The sequence below is a fragment of the Littorina saxatilis genome, linkage group LG14, assembly GCF_037325665.1.
Source record: "Littorina saxatilis isolate snail1 linkage group LG14, US_GU_Lsax_2.0, whole genome shotgun sequence".
Classification (NCBI taxonomy): domain Eukaryota; kingdom Metazoa; phylum Mollusca; class Gastropoda; order Littorinimorpha; family Littorinidae; genus Littorina; species Littorina saxatilis.
Window position 1 is genome coordinate 10,075,939 of NC_090258.1, and position 11,965 is coordinate 10,087,903.

Below are 11,965 nucleotides of genomic sequence, written 5' to 3' on the forward strand. Positions count from 1 at the left end.
GTGCAGACTCTCCTCGGTGTCCGAACACCCCCGTGTGTACACGCAAGCGCAAGACCAAGTGCGCACGAAAAAGATCCTGTAATCCATGTCAGAGTTCGGTGGGTTATAGAAACACGAAAATACCCAGCATGCTTCCTCCGAAAACGGCGTATGACTGCCTAAATGGCGGGGTAAAAAACGGTCATACACGTACGTGGGAGTTGCAGCCCACGAACGCAGAAGAAGAAGATAAGGGAGAGTTACTGGTTCCGTACCACTTAAGTGTGACAGGGGAGGCTACCGCTCCTTTCACAGCAGACTCTGCACCCGAGTTGTTGGCCTTTAAGTCAACACCCGTGGTTTGTGGAAATCTGTTTGTGATGGGGTCTGGTAGTTTCCGATTGTCTGTATGTTCATGGAAACCTTCGGGTTTGCATAACAGTTTTTATAGGGCTAAGAAATTAGCCCTAATATTTTCAAACCTGTTTGATTGCACTTCGCTTCCCGAGGTGATCGTAGTGTTTCGGCACACGGTTACATAAGAAAAACCTCATCTGCGTCACAAGCATGATATCCCAGAGCACTGCTATTTGCACCTTGCATATAGTGCCAATATGGTTCTACCATATAGTATGTTTTATATTACCAGATGGTACACACAATAGACACCACACAATGTTGTTCTTTTCCTTCGAAAGGTACGAATCAAGAGACTGGGTCTTCAATAAGTACCACCAGGTCACTGGATTCGTACCACTGGTACTATAAGAATAACCCGCAGGTACGATAGGAATGACCTGTTTTATTCAAATATAAAAAATACAACAAACCCGTTTCAGTCCAAAATTTGCAGCACACAGCATGGCAACATTTACGCAAAATCAGGCTATTCACTTTCAAATCACTGTTTTGACAGTCAAGTGTCTATTCGCTAGAATCATCACAATGGTGGCAAATGTAAGTGAAACCATCACTTGATGTGCACTTTTCGTGTGCCCATTGGTGACACAAAACACACGCAATCCATGTGTCTCTGCTTTTGCTTGCTGAAAACCGTTCACAACAAACACACACATTTATATGTAGTCACGCATATCGTACCACGAGTTATCGAAATGTTTCATTGGCTCCGTATCATCACCCGTTGTCTGGGAAAACGAGTGGTACGATTCCCATAACCGGTACGGAACCAGTAACTCTCCCTTAATCATGCACTGTACATTTACCAAAACATTTGCCGTGGGATCCTTTTCCAGTAAACTCGTTGAAGACATCTGCCACTGTTTGGACAAAATACCTTACCAAGGAGCTTACTGACTAGCAAACTTACCAGCTTAATAACAGAACTAACCGTCGTGATACCTGTTGATTATGTAGATGCCTCCATAAAAACAGAAAGAATAAATTCTGAACTATTGCAGGAATCCTCCTGACGAAGATGGTTATGATAACAAAGAAGTTATCGATGATGGCTAGGACATGGCATTCATGAATCAAGTAAGGGCAATTTAACATCTCACCAATTCCAGGAATCATGACGACGAGGAGAAAAATGAGACCACAGATGTTGTTCATGATTGGGACGATAATTATGGCATTCATGAATCAAGCAAGGGCAATTCATAATCTCACCAATTCCGGGGGATCATGACGATGAGGAGAAAGATGAGACCAGAATTATTGTTCATGCTGGGTACGATATGTGAAAATTTGTAAAATTGCAGTTTAGCTGTAAGAATTCTCACGGTCAGAGGAAGGGGGGGGGGGGGTAAGATCTAGGGCAGAGGGATGGGAACGGAAGAATTAAGTAATCTGACAGTTGTCGGCTAGCAGGGGTAGCGGCGGGGAGGGGAGGGCAGGTAGAGTGCGGATGGTGGGTATGCGTGGGCGTGAGAAAGTGGTCACTGAGGAAGGGAGGGTGAAACTCTGGAACTGGAGGGAACTGAGGGTTAGTTGTAGGTCACTCAGTCGCCAGCCGCGCTACAGCAAAGCAGCAATTTCAATTCAGCATGGAGTTTTCTCTATCCGAGTGGATAGAGAAACACGAAATTGGAGAGGATGTGCAAGCCGCATTGAAAAAAGAAGGCTTGCTTGGCCAAAAGGCCCATAAGTGCCTTTGCTTGATTGAAAACCAGGACTTGAAAGACCTGCGGTTGTGCAAGGCAGACTTTCTGCTTTTGAAGGAAGCAGTGAAAGAGATACAAGAAGACAATGGTGGCGGGCCTTTGTGTGGACCAACAATCGGTGTCCCCCTAGGGGCTCCAGCTCAGAAACAAAAGCAGAGCCGAATGACTTTGGATGATCTGCTACAGCCTGTCCAGGGTCAAGGCAAACAGCCCCGGTCGGACAGGGTCGACCTGGACCCAAGCGTGTACCTGACAGCCAGGAGAAAAGACTCAGGTGAGTCAGCCCTTAGGGTGGTGGATTTTATTTCATCAGCGGCAAGGGAGAGTGAAGAGATCGACCTGGGTGGAGGGATATCTCTGAAAATGGCAGGGAAAAAACAAAAGCTCGAAAGAGTGAGCCCAGCTATGTGGATGGCGGCCAACGGCCGAATAATGGCGGAACTCATCAAAAACGGAGAGTTGGACACCGAAGAGTCAGTGTTTGATTACATTGCTTACACGGTGAAGGTGTCGGAGCTGGCGTGCAGATACACGTGGGCTTCTGTACTCATGTACGACGACGAGTACAGGAGTCTGCAGGCGGCGACCGGCCATCGATGGGGGGCCGATACTCCTCACCTGTCAGTGGTGGCGTTGCGGGAGAAGCCCACAGGGACAGGACAACAGCGCCAGCAACCTGGTACCAACGTGGCGGCACCGAACAAGCGTCGGACTAACGCGAAGGGAATACCGTTCTGCCTACAGTGGAACAAAGGGAACTGCACCTACGGCGACAGGTGCAACTTTGACCATAGTTGTGCTACCTGTGGTAAGGCGGACCATCCGTCTAAAGATCACGCACTGGCAGGCAGCGGTAAAGCAGCGGCCGCGGCGACTACTAGCATCGCCTAGGACAACGCGCAGCAGGCTTCAGCAAGGGTAGGTCCCCCACTTTCCAGCTTAGTTAGAACTGAAAAAACTTTTTCTGGGAATTTTGTTGGAAAAACAGGGTCCATAAATAGCAAATTAGACGTGTGGGAAGAAGAACTGCGGCATGATAGAGACAGAAAATATTTGCTAGACGGAATTAGACACGGATTTCGTTTGATACCTGAAAACATAGCGGTAGATAAGGTTGAAGTTAGAAATCATCAGTCAAAGTTAAACAAGAGGCGAAGCCATCAAGGCTCACGTAAGAAATCGACAAACAGTAACACAAACTCAATCACACACACACACACACACACACACACACACACACACACACACGGCACACACACACAGAAAGAGCATAGGTGAAACTGTGCAAGAAAGCGAGACACTAGATCTAGATCTGTCTGTCTGCATGTAGCCTACTTACAAGGACACGACTGCCAACTAGTCTCGGCGCGCTCAAAATAATAATGACCGAGACTGTCAGTACTTCCTTCGCGTGACGTCTAACCCTCTTACGTCATAATGTGACGTCAATGTAATGTGACGTCTTCAAATGTTAGAGTTTCTACCACAGACATACACACGCACAGACGCACGCACGCACAGACAGACAAAGTTACGATCGCATAGGCTACACTTACGTGAGCCAAAAACAAAGGAATACTGTACTCACCAATACAAGAACGGGACAAGACGACACGAATTTTCGCTTATGGAAGCTTCATCAGGAAAAACAAGAACACAAAAGACAACAAAAAGCAGACGCAACACGGAACGAACAAGGTTTGAAAGAAAATGGAGGGGAAACACGCAAAAAAGGGAAGGAACTCTAGGAACGGAAATGAATGAAAGGGGAGAGAAGTGGTTAGATGATGTCATGAGCACAGGCATACTAGACTAAAAGTGATACACATTCATAAAGGGGGGGGGGGGTGGGGACAGAGGGGAAAAAAAAAAAAAAAAAAAAAAAGAGGGGGGAGGGGGGGGGGGGAAACAAACTTATGCACGCACACATTTATTTACACACATATATTGGTGAGTACAGTATTCCTTTGTTTTTTAACTTTGTTCATCTTACCACAGTCACTTCGTTGTTTAGATTTCGATTCTTAAACCCGACTGGATCTATTTGTCGTGCACCGTTTCTTGTTCCATGTAGTTTCATACCATTTTCTCGGTTAGGTACACTTTCGTTCTTCGTCTTTTTCATCTTTCTCTCTTTCTTTTTCTTCCTCAGCTTTTAATTTGTTCTTTGTTTTTCCATCATGCCATCCACACTTGCTTCCCGAGTCTATTCTAGTATGACTCATTGCTTTTCGTTTCTCAGACCAGTACCTATCTTGTACCAACTTGCCACTTCTTATGGCAGGACGACAATAGGCAAAACAACTACTTCCAGTCATCTCACTTTTCTGAGAGACTGTCAGCGAGCTAAACTTATCCCCAAGGGGTTTCGTTTGACTCACTCTCCGGCTGATCGCTCAGACTCGTTACTGCTGAATGACACTAACCGCTGCCTCGCAGCTGCCAGTCAACACCTTATCTCTGCTCAGATCAAAGCGCTTGATCGTAAATTACGTGGTCTTACGGTCAAACTATGCACCCTTCAGCGACAACTAGTCACTGTCTTTCCGCCTCCCACTGTTCATGTTGTGAAACAGATTGTTCACACGCACAACCAGATGACTTTCAACAACTGCAAAAACACTAAGACTAAAAAACTGTGTGCACTCAAAGACACTACACCTGCCTCTGCCCAACAGCCTTCATCCCCCCATTCATCGTCTGCGTCTGTCCACTCTGCTAACGTGGATCCCAACCCGCGCGTAGTTTGTATCCCAGATACACTTACTTTATCAGAGGATGAACGCTCAGTCCTGTCCAAAGGACTCAAGTTTGTTCCTTTAACCAAAACCACAAGCAAGTACAAAACACTCCTTGACTGTGAGCGTTTTTTCCGTACTCTCAGATGGATGGCTGTGTTAGGTTCAGTCCCTAGACCTCCTACATCACAGGACATCTTCATTCAACTCTTCCAACCAGGCAGCCGCAACCTTCCACCATGTGGTAAGTCTGCCCATGTTGAACTGTACATTTCACAATGTCAGGCAGACATCAAAGCTCTTAAACCCAAACCCATCAAACAAAGCAACCTCTCTGAATCAGAATTTGTCGCCCTTAAGTCCTTACAACAAAGATCTGACATCGTCATAAAACCAGCAGATAAAGGAGGGGCTGTTGTGGTTTGGGACCGCGGCATGTACATCCAAGAAGCCAATCGGCAGCTCCACAACACTACTGCTTATCAATCCCTAACGGAACCAACACTTCTGTCAGACAAAAAACTCATTGCCCAGACCATTAAAACTGCTGTCACACAAAACAAGCTTCCTCCTACTGCAAAACACTTGAACAAGTCTCAAGTTCAACAACCCAAATTGTATCTCTTGCCCAAGATACACAAACCTGACTCTCCAGGCAGACCTATTGTGTCCGCTTGCAGTTGCCCCACTGAGCATCTGTCTCAGTACCTCGACCATCTCTTGCAACCAATCGTTCAGACACTGCCTTCATACATCAAAGACACCACTCATGCGCTTCACCTTCTGGGTGAAATCAACAACAACCCTTCTTTTCATCCCAACCTTCTGTTCACCATGGATGTATGTTCTCTGTATACCTCCATCCCTCATTCCGACGGACTTCAAGCACTTCAGTTCTTCCTGGACAATCGTTCTGTTCGCGACCCACCCACTCCCATCCTCCTCCGTCTCGCGGAGCTTGTCCTCACGCTCAATACTTTTGAGTTTGATGGACAAGTCTTTCATCAGATAAGTGGTGTCGCCATGGGCACTAAAATGGGACCTTCCTATGCTTGCCTATTCATGGGCCACCTGGAATCCCAGATTCGTTCCACTTACACTGGACCTCAGCCTGAACTGTGCAAACGCTACATCGATGATTGCCTCGGTGCCACCTCTCTCTCGTTGTCTGACCTCACTGATTACATACACTTTGTCAGTAACTACCATCCCTCCATCAAATTCACCTTTGATATCTCTCCTTCCGCAGTCGCCTTTCTGGATTTGAACATTTCCCTGTCTGATAGCATTCTTTCCACCAGTGTTCATTACAAAGACACTGATGCTCACACCTACCTTACTTTCCATTCCTCTCACCCTTCTTCCACCATCCGGAGCATTCCATTTTCCCAGTTTCTCAGACTGCGCCGCATCTGTTCTGACACAGATGACTTTGAAGAAAAAGCAGCAGAAATGTCTGACTTCTTCCTTCAACGTGACTACCCATCCAGCCTCTTGAATGTGGCCTTACATAAAGTTCGCTGCATACCGAGACAAGTAGCTCTGCAGCCATCATCCACCCCAGACAGATCAGACAGACCTGTGGCAGTTCTGACCCACCATCCCCACAACCTACCTGTTCGCCACATTTTGAAAACAAATTGGTTTATCCTTAAGTCTAGCCCCTCTGTTGGTGAAACGTTCAGCCTGCCACCCTTGTTGGCCTCCCGACGGGACTGCAACCTTCGAGACTCCCTGGTTCGATCCTCTCTTCGTTCGCCAGTTCCCCTACAACCCGGCACACACGCATGCCAGAACCCTCGTTGCCACACCTGCCCCCACATTTGCCATTCTACCACTCTGACCGGCCCCCAAAAAGAGTTCAACATTAAACGCACGTTCTCTTGCACCAGCCGCAATCTCATCTATGCCATATCCTGTCTCAAATGCCCCAAAGTACTCTACATTGGTGAGACCGAAAGAACCCTCTCTACCCGCTTCACCGAACATCTGGCAGATATTCGGCATCGCCGCTGTAGGTCTGTTGCCCAACATTTCAACAGCAGCAACCACACCTCCCTGGATGCACGTGTGAAAGGTGTCTGGCAAATGTACAGCACCTCCACAGACAGAAAACAAGTAGAGTCCGATTTTATATTATTCCTGGGCACATCCACACCTGATGGTTTGAATGCAAAAATGTGATGTACTTGTATTCCCCAAACATACTGTGGATTTACGGTACGTGTGTGTGTGAATGTGTGTGTGTGTGTTTATGTGTGATTTCATGTGTTTGGTTGTGTGTGTGTGTGTGTATGTGTACGTGTGCGTGCATACGTTTGTTTCCCCCCCCCTCCCCCCTCTTTTTTTTTTTTTTTTTTTTTCCCTCTGTCCCCACCCCCCCCCCCCCCCCCCCCCCCCCCCCCCCCTTTTATGAATGTGTATCACTTTTAGTCTAGTATGCCTGTGCTCATGACATCATCTAACCACTTCTCTCCCCTTTCATTCATTTCCGTTCCTAGAGTTCCTTCCCTTTTTTGCGTGTTTCCCCTCCATTTTCTTTCAAACCTTGTTCGTTCCGTGTTGCGTCTGCTTTTTGTTGTCTTTTGTGTTCTTGTTTTTTCTGATGAAGCTTCCATAAGCGAAAATTCGTGTCGTCTTGTCCCGTTCTTGTATTGGTGAGTACAGTATTCCTTTGTTTTTTAACTTTGTTCATCTTACCACAGTCACTTCGTTGTTTAGATTTTAATCATCAGTCAGCCAAACAACATAAAGACGGGGTCGAGAAAGAACTCCTAGACCAGATTAGCAAAGGACATTATATTGTTACTAACACTAAGCCAGACATTGTGAGTGCATTGGCAGCAATACCTAAAGATGATGGTGATATACGGGTCATTCACGACGCTAGCAGGCCACGTGGGGCAGCTATGAATGATTATGTCTCTGCTGACCCAGTTCAGTTCCAAACTCTAGAAGAGGCTTGTAGACTAGCAAAACCTGGGTACTGGTGTGCAAAAGTGGATTTAAAATCAGCGTATCGCTCAGTCGCTATTCATCCTGATAATTACAACGTAACGGGATTGAAATGGAAGTTTCATAATGACACTCACTTTACGTATATGTTTGATACTCGCTTGCCCTTTGGGTCCTGTCTGGGACCCTCTATATTTCACCGCTTGTCACAAGCTGTAAGGAGGTGCATGGCCAGGAAAGGTTACAAAGATGTGGTAGTTTACATAGATGATTTCTTGATAGTAGCCCCTACGTACGACACGTGCAACGCAGCGCTGCATTGTCTGATTAGGTTGTTGCGTAAGTTAGGGTTCCTTATTAGCTGGAAAAAAGTGGTGGGGCCAACCCAGAAAATCACCTTTCTGGGGGTGGACATCGACACGCGGGCGAGCACCTTGTCCTTGGGTAAGGACAAACTCAACAAACTGGAAGAGCGGCTTCGGCAGTTTCAGCATAGAAAGCGGGCAACGAAACTCCAATTGCAGAGCATAGCTGGGCTTCTTAATTGGGCGTGCCAGGCAGTGCGAGGAGGAAAAATTTTTCTTCGCCGTATTCTGGACTTAATCGCCCCGCTGCAGCAGCAAAGCCACAAGGTCAGATTGACCTCAGGCTTTAAAGGCGATCTCTCGTGGTGGCTTACTTATCTACGAGTTTTCAACGGAACTGTGTTTTTCAACGAGCAAACAAATGTGCGCGTACACGTGGACGCTTGTAATCAAGCAGCGGGTGCATTCTGCCAAGGGGATTGGCTCTATACTGTGTTTCACTGTGATCTGCCAGCAGCGGAAAAGCTGCATATAAATTATAAAGAGGTTTGTGCAGTTTTTCAGGCAGTGAAGCAGTGGGCCCCCTTGTGGAGAGGCAGAACGGTAATAGTGCAAACTGATAGTACCGTCACAAAAGGCATTATCAACAAGGGACGTTCGCGAAATGCGTTTGTGAACAGGCTTCTCAGGCAAATGTTTTGGATATGTGCGAAACATGACTGTGTTGTGCGGGCTATTTCTGTGTCAGGAAGCATCAATATTGTGGCTGATACTGTGTCTCGGTTGCATGAACGAGACAACATAGCTAAGTTGTTTGTGTTGTTGTCCAATTGGTGGCATGGTAAAGGTGGAGAAATATTTGATTTAACCAAACATATGTCTACTAAGGCTATGTTATGTCTGTCCAATAGGCGAGTCAAGTGGTCTCAAGGTTGAGCTCAGACGGAAAGTGGCGATTTTTCGAGGACAGACATTTGCGACAAACACTAAAAGAACATATTCGACGCATCTGAGGATTTACCTTGACTTTTGTAAACAACTGTGTATTGCGCCGGTGCCTGCTGATGAAGAGACTGTTACATTATATGCTGCATATTTAGCGCGCACTCGAAAGCCTTCAACTGTGAGACAATACCTTAACATTGTGAGGCTGTTGCACATAGAGTGTGGATTGGTCAACCCAATGCAAGACTCGTGGCTTGTGAAAAGTACACTAAAAGGCATTGAACGGATTAAAGGATGTGCTGTGCAGCGGAAGACACCCATAACACCAGAGGTGTTAATGAAAATAAAAGGAAAGTTGCGTTTGCATGTAACACAGGACTGCATATTTTGGGCAGCATGTCTTGTCCTCTTTTTCGGGTTGTTACGCAAGTCCAATGTGTTCGGCCAGGTGTTTGACCCTGAGAAGCAATTGACAAGGGACAGTTTTATTGCTGACGAGAATGGGTCTTTAACTGTGGTGGTCCGTTGGAGCAAAACAATTCAGCGGCGAGAACGGACTCACACTATCGTGTTACCAAGCATAGCACCACACCCGCTCTGTCCAGTGACAGCTGTTGTGAAATCGTTCCAGTGCACTACGCCCGCTGCTCCAAACTCTCAGGCCTTTCCAATGGCCAGCTCGAAATTCGATGCCAAATTAAAAACACTGGCAGGCAAAGATTACTCTAGCCATAGCTTCCGAAGAGGTGGTGCCACCCACGCTCTCAGTTGTGGGATTCCCGGTGAGGTCATTAAGGTGCTTGGGGACTGGCAGTCGAACTGTTACCTTTCCTATTTGGATCAGCTGCCATGCAAAATGCTGGACTTCTACCGAAATATGTTTGCAAAGAAACTCTAACAAAAATGGTTCTCCCTTGGTTCGAATTTTGGGTGGAGGAATGGGTGCCTCCCCTTCCTATTTGGGTGAACATTGACCTGAAGGTCATGTGTCAGTGTTTATTCAATGTGGAATATGTAGAGGTTACACGCCGAGTCTCAGTGATTATTAAAAATAATGGTCGAAGTTAGCGGATCATGAAAAATGCGAGCTTTAGCGAGCTTTTTCATGACCGCGAACTGAGACCATTATTTTTTATAATCACTGAGACGAGGTGTGTAACCTCTTTATTCCTCCTTTCTTCAGTTATTCAAAGAAAAGAGGAGTTTTTTTTGCGAAAGTTTGATCGAATCCTATTCTCTCAACCAGTCAACCTGCGCAGGCGATCGATTAATGCGCGGTTGTATAGTTCCGTGCAAATCATTCCATTCTGTTAACACTTCTTGTCAGTTTTCCTATTTTGGGCTAAAATCAAGTACACAGATATGCTGTTATTCTGCTGTGGCGGCAAAGGCAGATATTGTGTGTTCTGTATATGTTTTGGTATCGCTAAGGATAATGTTTTTTCGTCAAATGGGACTAGCAGACGAACTTTTGCACCCGTGTTCCAACGTTAAAAACTGTATGAAGTTCAGTTTTCTGGGGAAAATAGTGTATGAAACCCCTTTATGTTGTTTAAATTGATGAGATGTGTGCATTTGGTTGCGTGTGATCTGTTTATTAAATGAAATATTGTTGAAAACTGACCGTCGGATTGCAGTCTGTTGTCGAAGGAACTGAGTGAAAAGAAGGGGAACTACTCTTGTCGCTAGACAAAGTATGAGTTACTTGCCTTGGGAAATTGCTTGTGATGAACGGCTTGAGCCCGGCAGATGAGATTCAGAAAACAACCGAACTCATGGATTTTATATGGAGATTCATGTGTTCAGGCCTGTAGTTGTTAATTTAAATGCGGTATGTTTGTATTGTTTGCTCCAGAGATGTATACTTCGTACATTAGAGCGTTCGGAACTTTTCAGTCGCAAAAAGTAGTTCCGAAACAGAACAACCTCTCAACCCATTGCACTATCGAGGATTCAGGCTGTTGCTGGGTCGTTATTTGTTTGGTTGCTGGGTCATTATCGAAAAATAACTACCCCTACAAGTTTACAGAGGTAAAGAAGCAGAGGGGGGAATAAAAATGAATAAAGAGGCCCCCATGCTTTGTATCCCAAAATTCGTACTTCACGTGTTGTAACTGTGAGTGTGTGTGTGTGTGTGTGTGTCTGTGTGTGGGTATGTGTGAGTGATTGTGTGTGTGTGTGTGTGTGTGTGTGTGTGTGTGTGAGCGTGCATGCTTGCGTGCATGTGTGGATGGGTGTGCGTCTGTGTGTGTGCGTGTGGGTGTGGGAGCTGAGGCGAGGGGGAGGGGTTATTGAGTATCGTAGCAGCTAAGTGAAAATTTGTAAAATTGCAGTTTAGCTGTAAGAGTTCTCACGGTCAGAGGAAGGGGGGGGGGTAAGATCTAGGGCAGAGGGATGGGAACGGAAGAATTAAGTAATCTGACAGTTGTCGGCTAGCAGGGGTAGCGGCGGGGAGGGGAGGGCAGGTAGAGTGCGGATGGTGGGTATGCGTGGGCGTGAGAAAGTGGTCACTGAGGAAGGGAGGGTGAAACTCTGGAACTGGAGGGAACTGAGGGTTAGTTGTAGGTCACTCAGTCGCCAGCCGCGCTACAGCAAAGCAGCAATTTCAATTCGAACCCACCACCTTCCCCATCACCTCCTTTGTACAGGTGTCGCAATATCTGCCGCGAAGTCTGCTGCATTATGGTTAGCTTTTTATTGCATGTCTTAAATACTCTAAACAGGAGACTTAGGTCTCGAATGTACTCATTATATATTTGGTTCTGGGGGCTCTATTCGGTGTTCTTTTGTTTGTGAAATAGATATGTGATTCGTATGTACATGTATTCATAATTAATGAACTGTTTCTGACAGCTTCATGTTTTGTCTTGTATGTTTTTGTGTTCCATTTTGGCAAATGTCTCGGGTGAACATTGAC

General features: G+C 46.1%; 1 protein-coding gene across 1 annotated transcript; it reads left to right on the forward strand.

Moving 5' to 3' along the window:
• The first annotated feature begins 4,993 nt into the window (after window positions 1-4,993).
• Window positions 4,994-6,917, forward strand: LOC138946834 (uncharacterized). Its single transcript, XM_070318244.1, has 2 exons — window positions 4,994-6,317; window positions 6,736-6,917. Exons 1-2 carry the CDS (start codon window positions 4,994-4,996, stop codon window positions 6,915-6,917), a joined length of 1,506 nt encoding a protein of 501 aa, XP_070174345.1.
• The last annotated feature ends 5,048 nt before the right edge of the window (window positions 6,918-11,965 follow it).

Coding starts and splice junctions, on each gene's coding strand:
- LOC138946834 (XM_070318244.1), top strand. CDS start 4,994: ATGGCTGTGTTAGGTTCAGTCCCTAGACCTCCTACATCACAGGACATC. Junction 6,318..6,735: donor GTCTGACTTCTTCCTTCAAC/GTGACTACCCAT, acceptor CTCTTGCACCAG/CCGCAATCTCATCTATGCCA.